At 36.4% G+C, this 23,001-nt stretch overlaps 1 protein-coding gene across 1 annotated transcript in view; it reads left to right on the top strand.

Annotated features, from left to right (window-relative positions):
• MYO16 (myosin XVI) overlaps positions 1-23,001 on the top strand; it is a 322,775-nt gene that overhangs the window by 124,554 nt on the left and 175,220 nt on the right. Inside the window, 4 exon segments of the mRNA XM_009892140.1 lie at positions 1,512-1,662; positions 10,371-10,481; positions 12,608-12,673; positions 16,571-16,698. Of these exon segments, the coding sequence (XP_009890442.1) occupies positions 1,512-1,662; positions 10,371-10,481; positions 12,608-12,673; positions 16,571-16,698 (456 nt within the window).

Raw genomic sequence — 23,001 nt, 5'->3', positions numbered from 1 at the left:
TGACATCTAATTGCCAAGTTCACAAAAATAGATAATGGCTTTTCTGTTCTGCAGACCAAATCAAGAAAAAAGGCAAAGCTGTTTGGTTCTTGGATCTTTTGTCTATGTGACATTTGATAAACAAATGTATGACAAATTTACCTTTGGTAAATCAAAGCAGTAAATAGAAATTTTTGCTTTTACTAGTGTTTCTCGACATTTCGCATTAAAATGCCGGAAACAAAACATCATTGGAAATGAAATTGTATATATGTCATGACCAAAAGTGGAAACTAATTCTTTCAATGTTTGCAGATTAAGGGTTTCATCAAAAGAAAGGCTTTGTTCATGTATTTTTTTTTCAATAGTAAACGACTTTGACTTGTTTTCCAATGAATTCTGCTTAGAAGGTGCTTTACCTCGCTTAGGACTGTGTTTCAGTTCTGTTTCCAATAGCAGTTCTTATCCTGAATTGAAATCAATATTAGCTATGTGTCCTCCTTCATTTCGTTTGAGTAACCTGTGTGTATAATCCTGGCTTTATTATAATCAGCGATCAAACCCAAGTAACTTAGAGTAAAACCAGTATTTTTTTTAAAGTAACTTTGACATCTGGGCTTTATCCCTAGTGGAATGCGCTATCCCCCCATTCCCACATTAAGTCCATATTTTCTTTCAAAGAAATTATGCACACATTTTGGCAAGAAGCTGCTGTACACTCCATGAGATTGTCTTATTTGCACTGTCAGAGCCCAGATGATTATTTTTTAAGATGTTTGTGTTCTCGACTCCTGGGGCTGATTCCTCACTAATTTCTTTGGATGTACAACACTGCCAAAATCATCCAAGATTTTGGCATTGTTGTTTTTCAGAAGTGTGATGTTGTCTGAAGTGTCAGTAAGGAAAACATCCCCATGCATGTAAGAATAGATTTAACTTATATGTGAATGAAGAGTATGGTGTATCACTGCAGCAATTTGTCTGCTGTTTCCTTGTGTTGTTTTTTTTTTTTTTTCTTTTAACATCACAAATTCAAAGCAGCTTTTGATCATAAAATATATCTTGAATATTGCCTGATTAAAAATAAGCTTAAAAGTGATGGAATTTAATTTTAACTGCAATGACAATATCTGTATTGAATTATTTTAAAATCTATTATTTTTCAAAACACTATTGCATAGGCTAATTGTGCATTTTAAATTCCATTTCCAAATTGGCTATTGATTTGCCAGCCTAATGTTGTCAAAAGCAGACTCATGCATATTCTCTTTGGCTTGCTCAGTTCTGCTTCAGAAAAGATATGCATAAAGGTGAATTTTAAATCAAAGTGTTTTGCTCTGTCTTTGGGAACAGACTAACCTATGTGAACAGTTTATTTCTCACCAATTTCTTTTTTGTACTCAGACCAGGAACTCATTTCTCAGCCCTGAATTATATCTTAGTTCTGTGTTTGTGCCACCCACATTTGGCAATCTTTTGTTTGTCTGACATCTTCAGGAGGAGTATAATTGCTTTATTGATTCTCTTTGTAGCAATCCCCTGGCTTTACCGATTGCCAAGCGAGACAGTTTGCTGGAGAAAGACACCATGTTTAAAGATGCAGCTAAAGGTTTGTGTAAGCAGCAATCTCAAGACAATGCATCTGAAAATGTCACTGTGAACACTACAACCAAACTTGAACAGGTAACGGCATGCAGTTTCTTGAAGTGTTTGTTAGTGCTTGGGTCTGGAAATTGTGAAGTTAATGAAGCCGAAGACCATAGTGTTGTGTTGTTTTTTTTCCCCTCACCACACAGCAATATCATTTGCGCTGTGGAGCCTTGTCTCCTTGATGACTCCCTGCATCAGTCTGGCCCTGCAAAGAGTTCCCTCTCTGCAAATTGAACAGCTGCTTGCTACCAGCTACTGGTGGCAGGTCAGGGGCTGCGGCAGTTGGAGGGCTCAGAGCTCCTCAAACTCTATTCATGTCTCACAACAGGGGAGGGACAACTGTTAGCACTGCTCAAAGTGCGCGCTCATCTCTAACTTCGGTTTACAAAGAAAAGAAACACAATCTGGGAGACTGCAAAAGCAAAAAGAATGTCTAAGGAATATTAAGTTGCAAAATAAGTGACTGTAATTTAAAGGCAGGAATTGCCAGATTTACAGCTGCAGTGCTAACTCCCTTTCTTGTGCTAATGCATTAGGGTACAGGTACTGTTTATTGGGATACCCTTTAGAGTTTTCTCCACAGGGTTACAATCTCATTCAGCGTATAGGGTAAATGCAAAAGGAGGCAATTATCTGTTGCTTGTAAATCTGGCAAGTCCTAACTTTGAATGTTTAGAACTTAAATGTTGTTTGGGTTGGGGTTTGGGGTTGGTTTTTTTTGTTGTTGTTTGGGGGTTTTATTTTGGTACAAGGGTTTTTATTTTCTGTTACATGTATTTGGGAAACACATATTCCAGAAGTATTTAGCCATTTAAGAAAAAAAGTACTTTAGAATCCGGGGGTGGGAGGGGAGATTTTCCATTTAAAATAATTTACTGTGAGTTTGAAGCATAACAAAAGATCAAGATACTGATTCCATTTAAACCATGTTCAGTTCAAGAAAAACGCCTAACTACCTTGGCAGAATCATGCACACTCCACTGTTTTTTTTTTAAACATGTTTCAGAGGAATGTGTCAATCATACCAGTCCATCTCTGAAAGTCCTCAGCTTTGGAATCCCATAGAGCGCTCATTTTCCTATTCAGTCAGAAGATACCACAAAATGATTTGCCACTGGCTTACATCTTGTTTTTATGTCATAAAACTTCTGGCTTTGCTGACTGTGCAGTGATGTGATTAAAACACAGGCAATCCAAGAGAGAAGCACTGCTAGTCAGAAAAGTAAATGCTTGCAACCCTATTAGGAGCCCTCCTATATTTACAGGAAAATAAAGGGAGGTATTTAGCTTAGGGTCTCGCTGAGACTATCCCTTCCATTGCAGGGGGTTGGAACTAGGTGATCTTTAAGGTCCCTTCCAGCCCAAACCATTCTGTGATTCTAGTGTTCTAGAAGTTCAACAGGAGTGTGGACAAGAACGTACATACTTTCTTCTGTTTGATTCTGGTTTGGTATGGACTTAGCTAAAATGATTCAAGTTTTCATTATCTCTAGGCTAGCCTTTCACTTTACAGTTTGTGCAGTAAAATGTATGCAAAAACTGGAAGAGCAGCCTATCTCCTAGGCAAGAAAGAGCAACCAGAGGTTTTCATGCTGGTAGTTTTCTCCTCAGCCGTGTTGTAGTCACTTCAGGGTTCCAGGGCAGGTTTTCAAAACTTTACTCATTCTAATGTTTCACCACACTTCAGTGCAACTTCCCACAACGGTTACAATTCAAAGACAAGACAGCAAAATTAAAGGTGAATCTCTCTTAGCTCCGGTAGCTGAGAAATTTCTGCAGAAAACTCTCTGAAATTCTACTTTATGTGAGCTAGAAGGAATGTGTATCTTGTGGTCTTTTAAAAGCAGTAGAAACTACAAACTTTGCCCAACATCTGCAGTTGCTGAATAAGGAGTAATGCTCCCTTGGAAATGAATAAGCAGGAAGAGTCTTATCTGGGAAATCAGCACTAACACGGGATAGGTTAGAAACCACACTATTTCAGCTGTTGCGTTTTTAATTGACTGGTTGCATTAAAAAAAATCATAGATTAACAGAACTTTTCAGTTGGCAAAGGCTTAATACATTTTGGCTCTTATGGACAAAAGAGCATAGAACGCTTTCATCACTTCAGGAGATAGTTTAATTTTATCAAACTAAAGAATCCTCATGTTTTGTCAAATGAAAATACAAGGGTTTTTTTCTTTTTTTGAAGTGACGTAATTGTGGTCCTGGAAACTGGCCGTTCGGTCATAGATATTTCTTGTTTCAGCATGTTCTTGCTAATGTTTTTTGGTTGTATTTATTGGCGGTCTCAGTTTTTTACAGAACAGTAAGCTGCAGCAACTTAAGCATAATGCTAACTATGAGTAGTGCTTTGTTTCTTCCATTCTGTTCTCTTGTGGAATGAGATACCTATCACAAGCTGGGCTCTGGCCCCAAGAATCAAGAGGCAGCAAAAAGTGCCATAGCTGAAGAAAAGCAATCAAGACCAAAATTTCTCTGGACTTTGAATATTCTTGTTAATGTAGTTTTTGTTGCCCTCTGAGGACAGGGATTGTACTCTACACTACTTTCCATGCATTATGAATTGTAGGTATATGTGTGTCATCCATATTTTGCGTATATAATATGTAGATCTTAGTTTTCAGAGGTGTTATTTCCAAATAACACATTTTTATTATTTTTATTTCACAATTTGTAAAGTAAAATTTTTCTTTAAGGCTGACACCAAAGGAGAGCTTTGAACAACCCCTTCCCCCTATCTCTGCATCTTGGGTATACTAATTCTAATGAGTTGCACTATCTTTTATTCTTACCAGTTGCATTCCAAACTACATTCAAAGTAATCATGTACTGTTTAATTTTTCAATAGGATATATGGAGTCATTACTTGGATTTTATGTTCATATATTATTGAAATAGATCAGCATGATATTTCCCATGCTTTGTGTCAGAGATTTCATACGTTCTTAGGCAATATGGCATGCAGATTAGACCTTTATTGGGGGATCAGAGAGAAAAAGTTCATCTTATTACATCTGACACATGCATTTTTAATAGAGAAAGCTTGTAACTTTTTTGGTCTGAGAAAACTAACAGCTCAAATTTATATGTAGCCTTAGGTTTTTTTAATTACAAAGATAATGAAAAAGAGCCTTAACAAAATATTATTTCTCATGAAGTAAGATTTTTATTCCATGAAGCATAGGAGATGGGGATCAAATGACTACACTGATAAAGCATTTTGGGTCTCTCTTGGCTTGTATTAGCTTTTGCATTTTTCTAGGTAAAAGATGTTCTTTGATCACCTGTAATGTCAAGGTCTGTGCTGCCAAACAAAGAAAGCAGTATAAATAAATTCCAGAATTTTATCATAGCTGGCAATTTCTCTTCCTTTCAGCTAGGAGGGATATCTTTCCGATAGCAGATTAAAATTACTGTCCTGGAATTGAATTATGTACTTCATGCTACAAACAAATTTAGATAAAATGTTTTCTTTTTCTTAATTGGGGATTTAAAAAAAAAAAAAAATGTCTTTGGCTTATAATTCTTGTTTACATATTGTTGCCCATATGAACTCTGTGATAGAGTATCCCCTGATGCCCTTTGATTGTTCTGGTATCACTTGCCACATACACAAGGGACAACCATGTATGTCATAGTATTACACATAAGAGCTAGAATGCATGCTTATTTCAGTGACACAAGTATTGAAATGAATAAAATCATTAGATATTATTATCTAAGCAGATTGTGAATACTGTTAACTATATGTAATTTAAATAACTAAATAGGAATCTTCATTGTTAGTGTTACAAAAATCTCAAAAACTAATAACTTCCAGCGGCATAACTCTATTGGAACTTATGCTGTATTTGCGGTTTTTTTTCTTTTATGGCTTGTAAAATATGCATCGTGCTATCAGTATGGTAGCTAGATATGTGCATCGAGGCAAAAAATAGAGAAAACTCATCTGTATGCTCAGGAAAGTAGATGAGAAGAATAGAATTTGAAGGAGCCGACAAATAAGTTATTAATGATGTAAATAATGTTTACTACCAGGTCAAATTGGTTATTATTTTAATGCATTTAGAGTTTCTAATGTTTGTGTGATTTATTTACTCATTGAGCTGTGAATTTCGATGCAAAGAGTATTAGAAAATGCTGAATCACCAAATACTAAACTTTGTAGGAAAAAAAAAAAGTTGATGGAAAAAGATTTCAATTCCCTTACTTGGAGTTTAACTTAGAACTTCTCATTTCTAACCATCTATCTATAGAATCGGCATCTTTGGCTATACCTAGATTATGAAATAAAATAAGCCAGGACCTGTTCTCTGGCCTAGGGATATGTGTGATGGGTCTGTGCACATCCATAAGATAAAACTCTTTTTTCCCTCAAAAGATGGGGCCATGCCAAAGCAGCTTATGGGGAATGACCATTGGCATGTGACCTGAATGATAGCCAGGTATCATCTGCATGAGTGCCAGCTGGCATGAGCCAAGAACGTACAAGGAAGCATGCTGACAGCTCAGGAAATACAGTGAACCTCAGGGCAGTGCTCGAATCCAAAAGCTTCTTTTATTTATAAATAAAGACATTTGTCTCTAAGTGTAGTTTTAATCTTTATAGAGATAGATTAAGAGAAGCTCATTCTCTGGCACAGATGTTCTGAGTTTTGACAGGACATAAGGGAGTATAGTGAAGACCTGTGCCTGCTTTGCTCCTGCAAGCCAGGTGAGCACACTAATAAGGGAAGGAGGCCACAGGCTTCTGTCTTTCATCTGCTTTCCCTCTACAAGAAACTTTAAAAAGTTCTTGGAATTCTTTTGTTCTTTTTGTTCTATTCCAATGGGCATCATCAAAAACAAATGTCAAAATGTAATTTCCTTTTTTTGTCAAGTGGAATTCTTGTTTTCTAGCCAGCTTTACAGCCAATTGCCATGATTAAAAACAAAAGAGCAAGAAATGCCATCTTCTGTGTTACAGAAAAATCTGCATTCACTTTAAGGTGGTGGGGAATAAACCTTTAGAATCGGCAGACAGAAAGACCCAGACAGATATACCAGGCAAACTGTGTATATTTGTCTTGTTTGAAACTCATATTCTGCTTTCTGAGCTGAAAAATACAAATGTGGTAAGAAGAGAATATTTTAAATAGACAGGAAAAAGGAGAATAGTCACAGTAACATTTTGATAGACTCCACTATTGTAGAGTACATCTCTTCTGCAAAAAATGAGCCAGTGAGATGAGGACTGTGGGAAGATACATTGTGAAATTTACATGTACATGCAGGAAACAGTCATTGCATTAGATAATCTAGTAAATAACCTCCTTGAGATACATCCTTTTTTGCATTTGTATATTTATTGCTTTTTGGACTTAATGGAGTGAGGGGTGTTTTTTCACAATTTTTATGGGGAAAGAAGGAAATAGAAAGCATCATTAAAGTGTGATTGGGCACGACTGCCTTCCTGTCCTTGTATATCTGTGCAGCTAGTACATCTGGAGCTATTGTTGTAAAGATACTTTTTCCTTTTTTTTATGGATTGCAACTTTATCTGTCTAGTTCAACATCTGTTGCAGATAGAATGCAGTTTAGATGCCTGCGTTTCCTGTTTTAGTGGGAAAGTGGAAAAACAGTGAAAAATCTCTTGTTAATATTCATGCTTTTACATGCATATGAAGTTTACTTATACCATTTTATCTATCAACATTTATCGCCTGTTGGTAGAGCTGAAGACCTGATTAAATAAAAAAAAGATACAGCTTTCTGTGGGAAGTGTGCCTGTTCCCTCATCTACTTCTTTTTAAGTATTATCCCCCAACATAAGAAGGACATGGACCTGCTGGAGCATGTCCAGAGGAGGGCCATGAGAATGATCCGAGGGCTGGAGCACCTCTCCTATGAGGAGAGGCTGAGAAAGTTGGGGCTGTTCAGCCTGGAGAAGAGAAGGCTCCAGGGAGACCTTATTGCAGCCTTCCAGTACCTAAAGGGGGCCTACAGGAGAGCTGGGGAAGGACTTTTTACTAGGGCATGTAGTGATAGGATGAGGGGGAATGGCTTTAAACTGGAAGAGGGCAGGTCTAGATTAAACATTAGGAAGAAAATTTTCACTCTGAGGGTGGTGAGGCACTGGACCAGGTTGCCCAGAGAGGTTGTTGAGGCCCCATCCCTGGAGGTGTTCAAGGCCAGGCTGGACGTGGCCTTGGGCAACCTGGTCTAGTGGGAGGTGTCCCTGCCTATGGCAGGGGGGGTGGAACTCCCTGATCTTCAAGGGCCCTTCCAATCTAAACCATTCTATGATTATATGATTATTTTCTACTGAATGTATTTATCTTTAGAGGAATAGTAAGGAAATGATTAATGACTGAAGAAGAGGTCCCAAAAGTTTTCTAGTCACTGTGTCAGTCCCAAAATGGAAGTTTTTTGAAGTCCACAATATTATTGTGAAAATTCCCAGAGCTATTACAAGAAACAAAAATACCATTACATCTACAGTGCTTGAAGTAGAGAAAATAGCAGAAGCATGCCCTCCATAGATAAAAGGTACTGCAGAGCTCTGGGACTCAACAGAAGCTGGGACCTTGCAAGCCCTGCTTATATATAGCTTTTGTCTGTGAGGAGCTTCATACATGCTGTGTAACACTTCTTAGAATTTATTTTTGATCTATTTTGCAGTCTGTTTAGTGATTTAGCTTGTGACAAGAATAGGTAGATTTGGGCAAGTGACCAAAAAAACAAGTGTGTGAGTGTGTGTGTGTGTGTATATATATATAACAGTTTGTTTGGACTGTAAGCAACTGTATAATATTAGGATAACTAAGGCCATAAAAAAGCTGGGAAGCTAAGAGATGTTCATAGTGGCATGGTGTGAGCTAAACAAGTAATAAGTACAGATAAAAAGAGGTGTCTCGGGGGGTGGGGTGTTGTGCTGATGTAAGAGCAGTCTTTTTTTGACAAAAACCTTGAACCTACAAGAATATTTAGTGTAAAATGAAGTGTGAAGTTCATATTCTGAATTTGTATTTGTATTTCTCTATTTGTAGACTAGAGAAGATTTTGAAGTTTTGTAACTTCGTTTGTACCATATCAGCATATGAATATGAGTAAAGCTGGTGAAATATTTAAACAGAAAAAACAAGACTTTGTTTTATGTCATAAGTGCTAGTGGTTCTGTGGTTGTGAGGCATAGTGTACATCGTTTGTTTCTTCTTGATAAAATAGAAGAGTAAGCGATACCATCTTTTATGACTGTTCGTTGAGTATTTTGATACTGGTATTCAATACTTCTGTTTTTAGAAGAAAAAATATTGATAGGGCCAAAGATTTATGATTTAGAGAAGATGCAAAACATCTAATTCATCCTGCTTGTTTAAAAGTACAAACTTCCCAGTGTTTGCTCATGGTTGCCTACAAAATTGTGTGTGAATAAGTGTGTTTGTATGTAGATGAAGAGACATTGTTAGTCTAATTTCGTTAAGATGAAAATCTTCAGCAATATCACACAGTGCAGCTCTGACAAGTGTAGAAAGGGAACTCAGCATTGTGATTTCTGAACTAGACCTTGAACCAACAGAAACAATGGACATTCAGTAGTTTGAGATCAGACACCCAGTGTTACACACCAGTATCCATAGCCTTTGGGGTCTTCTCCTTGCCAGAAGCACACTCCATGTTCCCTCCAAAATCTCCCAGTCTGCTTGCTGCTTCTGTCACTGACTTTCTGCAACGTGCCAGTGCCAGAGGCTGAGGATGCCGAGTTACTCTCCAGGAAAGGGCAGTGTCTGCTTTTCCTGAGCCTTCATCTTAAGCAGAACAATAGAACAAAGAAGTATCATCTTCGTTGTCCAGCCTCAAAACAATAAAGAGAGTATTTTAGTAAACTCTGAACAAGCAGTTCAAATAATTCTACCATCATTCACATGAGAATTTGCTGTTCCTAGGTATTCTGTTGAGATACAAAAATGTTTTTCTTTGAGCTGACACAAAAAAGGAATCAACCTCCATTTTAAGTGTAGATTCTAATTTATAAGCACACTGCTTAATGTATCAATATTTATTTTGCCTTTAATCAAATTTCCCTTGTCACTGACTTTTTTTCTTCTGTCTCCTATTCTGTCTTTTGGATTTTGTTTTGATTTCCTTAGCATTTACTTTACCCTGGAGAGCTTGTATTATTCCTCCTAAATCTCAAAAATGTTAAACTCATTTCATTCACCACTTTTGGCTAAAGTAGGTGCTTCTGAATCTCTTCTGGTCTCCTTGACAACATGATTCCCATTTCTTACTAGCTTCCTTCTATTCTGCAGGAAAAATTCTAATACAATTTCAAATCTTGTATGATGAAGAGTAGTACGAGAGCTTTGTTAAATACTGTGCAATAAACTGTTTACAAGTGCACTTTTATTGTCTTGATTTCTTCTGCCATAAACATTTAATGAAGACAGCAGTGCATTTGAGGTGGGATTCTTTATGGGTTCATGGGTAGCAGATCGCACTCTAGTAGGGTCTATGTTCTTAGAAGCCCATCAGACTCATGCAGTTATACACCTTAACATTGACAATAATTTTTGATGTTCTTTTCTTGCTTCAGATTAATGATGTGTAATTGTTTAGGAGGAGTGACAACTTTCCAGTGTCTTAATGTATTTCCATATATCCTAGTGATCCAGGTTTATACTTTAGGTTAGAACGTTACAGTACAGAATGATGGGTTATGAAGTAACTTTATGTCTCTAATTTGTGTTTTCTAGGTCAAGCTAATGCCTCCAGCTCCAAATGATGACCTGGCTTCTCTGAGTGAGCTAACAGACAGCAGGCTGCTTTATGAGATTCAGAAGCGTTTCAATAATAATCAGATATATGTGAGTTGCCATTCACCTATCAACAGTAAGCTTTCAAAAAAGAGCAAATGAGAGAATAGAAAAAATAGGATTACTACCATAAGTACTAGACAGTAATCTGCCCCAGATTCATGACTAATATTTAAATGGATCAGAACATATGTGTTCTCAAGTTTATATAGGAAAAGCAGAAATAAAAAATGGAGTAATGCATCAGATAGGTTTATTTCACAGAGCAAGTGTATTGGTAAAGATTGATGGGCACATGTAATCTTCCCTCTCAAACTGCCAAAAGATCTTTCCGTCTTTAACATTATGTTAACTTAAATATAGCACATGATTACTGTGAATTTAAAACAAATTTACATTTAAAAAGCTTAGAATTCACATGGGAGAATTAATTATTCTTTATGTCTTCCTATATTACAGAGATCATTCTCTATATTTTAATGTTAATCAGCTAGATACCGAATGAAATAATTACAGCAAGGTTTTTGTAAAGCAGGTTTTCCTGGTTTTGCCATATTAAACTTGGGAGGCATCCATTTAGGCATAGATTACTTCTGGAGAAAAATCCGCACTTGAAAATTTTGGTATCCCTGTTCATGTGTTATTCATAACTTATTTCTAACTTACTGAAAAGCTGAGTGACATGTTAATGCGAAACATGCAAATTGTTTTTAAATGTATAAGTTGATTGCACTGTTTAGACTGAAGGAATATGGGGAATTGGCATGTTGCTATGACTAGTTTTGAAATTTTGGGAACTTTTATTCTAGCTGTTATGGTGTTCAATGATAATAAAAATTTTGGTTTTTAGAATTATGGACCAAATCCTATTTTAGTATAAGTATTTCTTTTGATTTCTCTCACTTTCAAAGATGTCAAACACAGATAACTTTACCTAAATTTGGGAGGATCCACAGATACTCAGTATCTACAAAAAGGAAGTCATGTTTTATTTTAAAATACTGAGGATTTTATTTAAGAGGATCTCATACCCTAACATGGCATTCTTCTTAGCCTAATGAAAATTTATAGGCAGTTATTATTAATGTTCTATTCAACAGCAACCATAGTGCTTTGGTGGAGTGTCAGCATCAATGCTGAAAATCCTTGCATCTTTGGGTGATTTGGTTCTCAGGCTTAGAAGGAAAAGTCCTTGGACTCCGATTCCAAACCCAAATCTTCCTCAGCAGCTTCCTGTTTCATGTTTTGTGAAGCTTTATAAAGTTCTATTCTGCAGAAAAACCCAACAGCAAAGTCAGGATGGGCAAGAGAGAGGAAATAAATTTCAGAAGAAAAATAGTACATTTGTTATGAAAGGCAGTATTTTCTGCCTCCCCAAATCAAAATACTTTGTTTTGAAAAAGGCAGAAAGACTGGGACAGTTCATGTGATGGTTTGCTGTCTGACCTCTTCAGAGACAGAGGTCTGGCATTTTTGCATTCTAAGAGCATAATATAGCTAACAACAGCTACTTAGGTGGAGTGAGAAGTATAGCATCAAGGGTGACCTACAATCTTATAGTCAAGTACATCTTTCACATATGAGTGTTTAAATATGAAATAATTAAATCTTGGTACCTTTGCAATCAGTGGATGGTTTGCTATTTTTAATATAGCCATGATTTTTTTTTTCTATATGCATGTACATATGTTCACATGCATAAAAACTTATATATGTATCAGTTGCTCTGTCTTATCCCACAAGCAACATATTTTAATGTATCAATTCTGGTTAATCAATATAGCATTTCTAAATTATGTCATTTATCCCATAAAAAATTGCTTGAGGAACTTGTTTACGTGCTGGGCATGTCACATTTTTGTAGTTTAACAAATGGTAAATTACAAATTAACATTAATCTACCAATAATATATGCAGTGCAATTCTTTTATGCATAATTTTCCATTATGAAGAACTCAATTTTATTACAAAAAGAATAATTAATGCTGTCTGAATTGCAAATTTAGATCTCAATGTAAAGTTATGAAGTTAAAAGCTCTGAATTTGTGAGCTATGTTTAATATGCTGATAGCTAGATTTAAGAGGCTTTCGCAAAAGTCCTTTCTGGAAGAAAATCATTAGCCTCCTTAAAGATTTAATTTATTACTTAATAAAGCAATTATGTCTTCTTTTTTCAGACCTACATTGGTGATATACTGTTGCTTGTTAACCCATTTAAAGAACTTCCTATTTATTCTACCATGGTAAGCATTCTCTCTTTAAAGTGTTACAGTGTGGATCTTTTTCAGTGGATTTATATAGTTCATTTGGCAGGCCAAACCCCTAAAATTAATTAACATATATGGCCTTTTTTATGTTGGGAGCATCTTAGCTTTAATATTTTAATAAAATTATTTTCATTTCTTACACGATACCACTATTTTTGCTGTGTCTTACTTGTAAAACAGCCATCTTGCTAATGTTTTGTATGAGCAGTAGCACTTGAGATTGTTTAAAAATAGTTCCTGATGTATAACGCGACCTTGGTGGTTTCTACCACTGCCAAACTTGCAACAAAAAACAACCTCGCATCTTTCATGCAGCGGTTGTCTGACTTCACACTCCCCTTGCCCAAAACACAATTACGGAGATAACAACCTTGAATGGTGCAGAAAAGCTCAGAATCATAGAATCATAGAATTGGAAGGGACCTTGAAGATCATGGAGTTCCAACCCCCCTGCCATAGGCAGGGACACCTCCCACTAGACCAGGTTGCCCAAGGCCACGTCCAGCCTGGCCTTGAACACCTCCAGGGATGGGGCCTCAACAACCTCTCTGGGCAACCTGGTCCAGTGCCTCACCACCCTCAGAGTGAAAATTTTCTTCCTAATGTTTAATCTAAACCTGCCCTCTTCCAGTTTAAAGCCATTCCCCCTCATCCTATCACTACATGCCCTAGTAAAAAGTCCTTCCCCAGCTCTCCTGTAGGCCCCCTTTAGGTACTGGAAGGCCGCAATAAGGTCTTCCTGGAGCCTTCTCTTCTCCAGGCCGAACAGCCCCAGCTCTCTCAGCCTCTCCTCATAGGAGAGGTGCTCCAGCCCTTGGATCATTCTCATGGCCCTCCTCTGGACATGCTCCAGCAGGTCCATGTCTTTCCTATGTTGGGGAGTCTAGAGCTGGATGCAGTAAATGTCTGTCTGTGCTCCACACCAGGCCACTTAGTTCAGACGCGGAACAGTCAATGAGGGGGAAGTGCTGTGCAGGAGTGTAGCACTGCACCGGGGCAGTCACATGGATGTGGCTTGAGTTGGGCACAGGCAGTATATAGGCAAAGGGAACACGAGCCCCTGTGTGCACTGTCATACACACAAGGCCACTTAGGAAGTGCTTTCAGATGTTTCTCTTGAATAGTACTACCCTTCTCATTCTAATCTTTCACTTACGAGACAGACTAGTTTTTTACAAGGGGCTTATTGTTTCCAGTACTGAGACATTGATACTAGCATTCATACTAACTAAAAGTAGACTTCGTAGATCAGTGGGAGTAACATAAATTCAAGTGATTTGATCTCTGCTTCATTCTCACTCAGCCATGTTAGGAACAGAGAATTAGTGTAACTGTTTATTTCTTTCCCCACCTCCCTGTTATTTTCTCATCATTGCACTGAGGTTACATTACCGCACAGAGATCAGGCTCACTGTTGTGTTAGGAAGTGCTCACATACATTTATTTAGCTTACAAGAATTATAAAGGGTTCAAAATTGGTAAGTGAACTAGTCTGTGGCTATTTGCTATGTCATATGGCTTCGTGTGTATCAGTTGTAAATTTGAGAGAAAGAAATACTATGACATTCAATGGCAGTATCAGCAGATTCCAAGTTGGGAGTCTAAATTTAGTTTCAAGAAATGGATATCATCCATCATCCCCAAGGTTTTAGATGATGATATTTTTTCCTGTCACTGTTTTACATTAGATACATGATTTTGTGCACCAAGAGAGAACTGTAAAGAAAAAGAATTTAGATGGTAGGCTTACTTATTAAAGTGTTTCCTGAACTTTTGCTGTATCTTCTCTGACCTCTCTGTGATAGATCTATTTTATAAGTTTAGCATGAGTTACCTCTTACTTCGTCATTAATATGCATGGTATTGTGCATTAGACATGTATTTCCCAGAAGATCAGAAAACCATGGTTCTAAAATAGCTTTGTTTTCTCTGTTTTTGAAAGCTTAAATGTACTGCTGCAGCTTAGCTGGTACTATAATGAAGTCTGTAAATGTTAGATGGCCCATATATTAACATAATAAAAATAGATGATGTTGATTCCTCAGTAGACACTGACATGCTATATGATGTGGCTCATTAGTGTTAGCATTTTTATTGCAGGTATATGTTTTGTTAAGTGTCAAAAAAAAAAAAAAAGAAAAGAATGCAAAGATATATTGGGCATCATACTATTTTTAAATCCAGGATGAAGCAATGAAAAGATTGTCATGTATATTTTTCAAGAACAACAACACTTCGGGTTTTATGCTTTTTTTTTTAATCACTTTTCATAAATTTTTGGCAATTTTTTCTTTTGTTATCCTACACTGACCTCCCACATTTAGTTCCAATAGAGTTCCACTAAAACAAATCTTTTTATAAGCAATTATCGACTCTGAGATGACATAAAGAATCATAAATTGAACACTGATGTATGTTGCTTCATACGTAATTCATTGCAATTGCTAAATGATAAAATTAATGCGTTGTTACATGGAAATACACTGTCCTACTACACTATGGACTATAGTAGCACTATACTACTAGGAACATGCAAATGTCACTTTGGAGATATCAGTAACTGTAGAAGCAACTTGTGCTACAGTTGTTCTATTTTGTTACATTTATGAAGAATTTATTTGTGTCAGATTAGGGAAAATATATATATTCTTGAAGTCCGTGTGTTAGAAAAGTATCTAAACTTGCAAAACATTTGCAACATTACGCAATGAAAGTAAGTGTGCAATGGTTTATCGTTCTGCTTTGTGACATATTGAAATGAATTCTTGAGGATTGGTGTGGCTTTAATCATCTTTAGTCTGGTAGCTTAAAAGACCTGAATGTGAATAGGGCCATATTGTGAGGATTCATTCAGCCACAGTGTTGTAGATGCTCCAAGATTCAATAGTTTAATACGTAAATAAATAAGACAGGCATGAGACAGGAAGGGGTGATAACCACGTGATTAGTTTGGAGAAAGAAGCAAATACAAAGTGGCACTGGGGTGGAAAGACTGTTAGAGAGAATAGTTGGAGAAAACAGGACATGATGGAAAGGAAGGGAATTGGCTGTTTAAGTGATAACATCCAGTATCGTTCTAGATGCTTCATAGTGTTCCAGTTGTCCCCCAGCTGCCATGGGTTTCTATATAAAAAAGTAGGTAAAATTATTTATTTAAGGCTATTTGTGAAATGGTATGGTGTTTCTGGTCACAGCCTTATCTAAATCACATTCTGTATTTTCTTTATGATATTTATTTATTCTGAAACAACAGAATTGTAGATGTTAGCAGGCTATCTAATTTTTCTAAAATCTGCTTGATATTACCTGAAGGAACATCAGGATATCCTCAGGAAAAAAAGTGAGGTTTCAGTAGCAGATAATTGGTTCTACCCATACTTTAAGGATAGTACATGGTGCCAGCTAAGCATATCACAGAAGTTAGTCTATATTGCAGAGACAGTATTTGTGGGATACTGCGCTGTCGTGTAATAAATGCATTAGCTTATAACTTCAGATCCTTAATTTCAATTTTAACTTTTAATACAGTGATAATATTTCATTTTGTAAGACGTTTAAGTCAAGATATCCAAGAAGTATATACTTGAGGTATAAAAGAGTAACTTTCTAGGTTTTGGTTTATTTAATGACAAACCAGTGTTGTTGGGTCCTCTCGTTATGTTCAATTTTGTATCTTAATTAAATCTTCTATGCTTACAGCTCTGTTTTCTTTACTCAAACTCTTCATAGATACTGTAATGGTACCACATATATACACACAGAGATTCTGTTTATAATGCTTAGAGAGCTTTACAAAAGACCGAGGATTAGGGGGGTGTGAAACATAATTTGTTTGAAATGTACTGATTGTGTTAATTTTCTACAATTTTTCAGGTCACCCAGCTTTATTTAAGTAACTCTGGAAAATTGTGTTCCTCACTTCCCCCACATATATTTTCCTGTGCTGAAAGAGCTTACCACATGCTATTCCAGGAGCAGCGTCCCCAGTGCTTTATCCTCAGGTGAAAATTTATCTTTCTGTTAACTAATTTGTAACTCCTGCCTTTCAGCGGTTTCCCCCAGGACCCAGCAGTTGAGATTTCCATTTTATTTTTTCCTCCTTCTGTGTACTGATCTCTGTATCATATGTTAGAGCAAAATAGAACTGAAAAAGGTTTAATTACATCTCAAGTTCATAAATTCTCTTGGGGAATTGCCACTCCATCTAGCTGCATCTAATTAGGAGCAAAGAGTTAATGGTAAAGAATTCAAAACTGCTCTGTGTGTTTGCTAATATTACATGGATCAGGATTAGAAATAGAATCTAATGACAATAAAATTGGAAATCCTTGAATAAATTATAAACCTCTGAGTTGGGGCACCTGTATTGGAGCTTCCACTCGGCCTCATGTGTTTGTGTGGCCATGAGCTTGTTATTTAGCTATCCAACTTCAAAATGGACTTTAAGCAGTACCTGTATTCACAATGTTGTTGCAATCATAAATGCATTCAAGATTGTGAATGAATGTGTTAGAAATCTCCAGTGAAACAGAGTTTTATACAAATATGCCGGTTTTATGATGGTAAAACTTTGAATTCACTTGGAACTTTTGATCCCCAAATTTGTTAATCCCTTTTCTTCCTTCACTCTAGCTGATAACAGCAAGTCTGGTGAATTTGGTGTAGTTACTCAAAGAAATTTGTTGCTCAGTCCTGTCACTTTGAGAATTGCTGTTGGCTGAAATAATGGCAAGGGTTTGCAGACTTCATGGGAGATGTGGGCAGGAGGGAGGGGAAAGGTTGATTTTGATTTGGTCAGGAATAAAGGCTGATCCACCTGATAAATCTTGTAATTGCTCTTGAACTACCTCTAATTATAAGGGAAATTAATACTATAAATGGAGAGGATTATGATACTCAAAAGCAGCTAATAATGCTGGTTTAGATTTACAGGAGTTAAAATGAACACATAAATACAATCATATGTATCCATTTTTGTTGCACTCTGTTTGTGTGGATACAGAATCCTGTGAGTATTTGAAGTTCTGTATATTAAGTCTTCAAATACATCTGAATATTTTAATTAAATGTTTTTTTAAAGCATAGTTTATAAAAAAATCATAGTTTATGTTTCTAAATTATAAATATATAAATATACAAATTAGTTATGTGTGGAGCAAATGGTAACCTTTTTATAACCTAATCAGAATGGAGTAGTTACATATTTATCCAGTGAGCAGTGTCATTTAAGCAGGAAATCATTACTGCATGTTCCTATTATCTTCTCGTAAATATTAACTCTTGTTTAAGTATAACAATTTTGATAAAAATAAGAAATATCCTAAAGTACTGTCTTCAGCATTTTCTTCAAAGTAGGAACTTGGACATTGCTAATTGATTATTATCTTTGTGAAGTTGCCTGTAAGTGTAGACGGAGAAGAAGGAGAAAGTAATATTTATTTGCACTTCAAGAAAAAGGCTGACTGCCAAGTGAAGTATTGTGTAGTAGTAGTACACAAAGAATATTTGACTTAATAGTAAATGGCTTCGATATCAGGGAATAGTTGTTACTGATGATTTTATATCAGGATGTCAAGGCACGTGGTAAGCCCTGCTGTCTTGATCCCTGCTCAGCACACTGGAGGTTATTATAAATCAGTGACCTGATGGAGAATATGACAAGAGAGTGCTCTGTTGATGGCATCAGCACTTGGCAAGATATTTGCATATCACATCAAGGCAACCCATAGATATGCCATCCTAAAATATCCTATATGTGGATAATTAATTAGACTTAAAGGCCATTTGTGAAAATGGAAGCTCAAAGGAAAGCATCTGGTAATTTGAAATAAGAGATAAGTATAAATGCAACTTAACAGAAACAGCTAGAAACAGTTCTTTGTAAATACCTTTCTTCTACTAGTACTAAATAAGAAAACAAGGGAATTGAGATCTTTCAGAAGTTCATAAAGAGGTATTAAAAATGAGCTATTCTCATTATATTAATCCATTGGTAGAATGCAAATAATGAATGTCTGGAAAGTAAAGGTCATATAGGAAATTTCCATTGGGTTTGTGATTATAATAATAATAATAATCTTCTGCTTAGTTTCTGCCCCTGAGGTCATGTCATATAGCATCCAGTCAGTTTTTCTTTGATTTTTCACTTAAAGATGAGTTTGTGGAGAAGTTTTCAAGATCTCAGTTTCATTTTTTATCAGAACCAAGAAACTGCAATTCTACAGTTCTGAAATACTCCAAGCTTTTGTGTTTTACTTTGTTTTCTCCAGCCTCTTTTATCAAGCATACTCTTCATTTCTGAGTAAGAAATTCTGTATGTGTTTGGCCTCCGGTCTGTAATTTTAAAATACCTCCAGTTTTAAAGCTGGGTTGTGGATACAATTCCGTGCATGTGTGTGCAGTGCAATGAATGTACCCAGTAATAAATTTTAAAATTTAAAAAGTACACTTCCCTGTAATGTGGAATCACAGGCTGAATGAAGATGGGGGAGCTCAGGGAAGCTTTCTATAGCTAGAAAGACCATTTCATATGGGTGCTCAGAAGCAACGAGACAGTGGATGAACAAGTGAAAAGAACTCTTAGATGCATGAGAACATAAGAGTGGAGTAAGGTGGCTAAGAGTGTTTCTGCCCTTCTACCTTTGGCTGCTTGTTTCCTCATTTCCACACCAACATTTGTGTCAGCACAAACATTCAGGTGGTGGCATGGTGAGCTGGGCTGGAGAAATGCTCTCAGGTCAAAATTACACCTGGGAGGGCAGTGGTGATGTTGAGGAGCTATTTTAACCTGCATCCTTTTCAAAGCCAAATTCCCCTAGAAGTGAAATGAGTTGCCTGAGCTGGACTGACAAGGCCCACTGTTTTTGGTAGTGGTTTTGGCTCAGACTAAATAGTTCGTAGAATCCTTGTACCGTGTTTACTGCTGCTGTAATGGAATGGTCGGCCTGAAACACTGTCCAATTCAGAGGTCCTACAATGAGGAGCATCAGTATGCCACATAGGAAAATAGCCACACCAAATCAGAAGGGTGCTAGTATTGTTTGGTTTTATTAGTAGTATATCCAGTGAAAGTAGGTGGTCCCTGTGGGTATGTACTCATCTCAGGATGAAATTCTCTTGATATCTGCAAGATACGCCATTTTGCCATAAGAGCACTCTTGGAATTGCACAGCAAGAGTACGCTTTTGCCTTCTATTGTCATCATTAGCAAGTGAAACATGATGCAATTATAGGATAAAACTCTTAAATCTATATTTATTTTTAGGTCTACTTTTACCTTATAAAAATACCTTATAGGGTAAGTAATTTGTTAGTATAATGTATAAACATAATTATGCTTTAGTTTTACTGTAAAGATTTTACCATGAGAACAGGCTACTGTTTTGATGTGCATGTTGTGATACCGACATTTTACTTTTCACTTGCAATTCTCAAAAGACATTGAGCTTAACTATTAAGTGCCAGAGAAGAACCAAGTGATGGCAGTATGTGTAACTCTCATCTGAATTTTTCCTGAAAAGTTTGTTATTTTAAAAACCATTAATTTCTTTATAGAAATATGTTATTTAATTTCAGTACATAGAGCTATGGCACAACATTTTTAAAGGGACAGGGAAGAATATCAGAAAATGTACCCTCATTTATGTTAATCCTATCATCTTCATCAAGCTTTTTAGCTTATTTTGTGGAAATAAAGTTTATATTCTGTTAGCAATGTTCTTCAATTCTCTTTTTTTTGTTGTTTTCTGCCAAAGAGTAATGACAAAAAGATAATCCCCATGAGTTTAGTGGCCATTACTAATGATTCATGAATTACTCTTTTATTGGACACACACTGTTTCTAATGAATTCTGCATGCAGCGTAACCCTTAATGATACTGTTTTTCTTAGTCTGGTAATTTTTGCCTCCCACATTTTCCGAAGAGATCATAATGAAAAGAGATGAAGGCACCTAAAGTTGTCTGAGTTGGAACTTAGATGCCTAAGTCCAAAACTATGGTCTTGAAACCCTTGCTAAACTACCAGATTCTACCTTCTGACCTCAAAGCGTTACTTCAATTTTCAGCCCATTTGTGTATTCAGGAGAGGTTCACAGTTTCTGTCAGGGCAGAGTCTTACAGCACTATTTATTTCATGCTTAAGTCTGACTGAGATCCAGGAATTTTGCATTCCTGTACCAAAGTCCCTTACAACAAGCTTTCTCAAAGCATCACTAATTTATATCACTGAGATCAGAGTCTTTCTAAATTAGACATTCATCCATGAGCAGTTGTATTTATTGTGTATGATGCTGCTCATAGCTGTTTTCCTGTTCTTTCTCTCTCATATAACTTCCATCAGGGTTTTGTTTATTTGTTTTTACTGGTTTTCTTTCTTTGGCTGATTGTCTGGTGATATTTAGAGTAGAAGCCCTTCAGGACCAGACTATTTCTGTATTGTATCCTTAGCCAGATATCGTTGGAATCTCCTGACTCCACAAAAATGATTGTGATAATGTTGGCAATTAAATATATGGAAGCAGACACTCCTCCCTTTTCTTCGGGAATAAACAACAGAGATTTGGCAGTGAGTGCACTGTGAGAGCGCAAAAATGAAGCTAATAAAAAGTGAGCACTTCTGTCATGAGTATGACTGTTCTCAGAGTGCTAAGCTACCTGCTATTTGCAGAAACAGCATGGGCTTGTGCCAGATGAAGAAGGATTCTCCCTTCTGTAGTGTCGTCACCTAATATTTATGTTTTCTGTGCTTAAAGTCACTGTAGGTATGGCAGTGTTCCTATCTATCTATAGCATACAGAACTTGGTGTGTATTAGATCACCTTAACACTGCTTAGTAGAAGGCAAGCTTTAAGACTAAGAAAGTCAAAGAAAAGTTTCCAACAAGTGGTTAAAATAGAAAAAAAATCAACAAAATGATCTATCAAATGTGAAATATTCTTCCTTAGCAGCAAGATTCTGTTGAAAGGTGTTGTTCACATGGGAAACAGATTTAGCAAATCTTGAATTTTCCTTTTGGGGCTGCTTTGGAGAGTTGCCCAAAAAACTGAGGACAACAATTCACAAACAGCAAATATCCGCCTCCATGTATTTCCTTACAGATCTGGAAGAATACTTCTGTCCAGTATATATACTGACGTTAACTTAGGACCAGACCAGTCCTTTGCAGGGAAAATGAAGTGTTAAAAGTATCTATTTCAAGTTTATTCTTTAATCTAAGGAAATACGGGTTTTTTTGCAACTTAAATTAGAAGGTAAAGAGTGTTAAGGAATTTACTGCTCAATTTAGTGGTAGAATTCCTCTGTCTCCTGTTACATGATGGGAGTGAAGATGGGAATCTAGTATTGCCAAACTTGCTTTGCAGTACGTGAGTTTGATTTTTGTCTCTTGTTGGTTGCACGTCTGACACCTCAACTGTCTGCTTTGTCTGCTTCCTTTTTTTTCATGCGGGTTGACTGTTTCTCCCCAAGCTGCAAAGCAGACAAAATAAAAAAAAAAAAAAAAAATCCTTTTTTAGTCTTGTAAAATTAATCACCCATGACATAAAATATTATGCATAAATATCAATGGCAAAAAAATCCAATAACTATAGAACTACAAGCAGATTGTTCACTTTGCAGAGGCTGTTACTGCTGTATGAGCGTACAGAGGTAGCACCAGCAGTGGAACACTTAAGCATCTTCTGCAACAACAAAGGAGCAGACAATGCCCTATAATGTGTTAGGCTGACTCCTGAAAGCTCCGCTTATACTTCTGTCATTGCTACATCCTTTATAAATTGCATGTAATTAGGAATATTTATTATAGAAACCCTTATTAACCCCTCACTTATGTATCAGACAAGTTTAACATTTCCTGGTTTGACCTCTGCATTACGTTAAAAACCTTACACTTACAGAACATGGATTTAACACAAATTTGAGACAGGGTTCTTAGTATAACATTATTAGATACTGCCAGTGGAAGGGAACCCTCTGCAAACTCGGTGACAACCTTTCTGTGTCAAAACTTTGTGTTTCCATGGTAAAAACACATGCATTGTCATGTTTTAATGAAGTTTCAGAATTACACTTTAGACTGTTACAATTCCAGCAATGTTAAAGCACTCTATTTTGCAGAAAATTCATATTGTTCCATTTAAACTGTGTGAAGCTGTTTTTTCATCTTCAAATTTAATAAAAAACTTACTACTATTTCATCTTAGCGTTGCCTGTTTTGGTTTTCTTTGTGATTTTGGTCTTTTTCTGCTGCTACTTATTCCCCTAAACATTATATTAAGTCTTTGCTACTGAATTTGTTAATAAAAA

Source organism: Charadrius vociferus, unplaced genomic scaffold (assembly GCF_000708025.1).
Source record: "Charadrius vociferus isolate BGI_N301 unplaced genomic scaffold, ASM70802v2 scaffold218, whole genome shotgun sequence".
NCBI lineage: Eukaryota > Metazoa > Chordata > Aves > Charadriiformes > Charadriidae > Charadrius > Charadrius vociferus.
The sequence above is the reverse complement of the archived record's forward strand: the minus strand, read 5'-3'. Positions and strand labels throughout refer to the sequence as shown.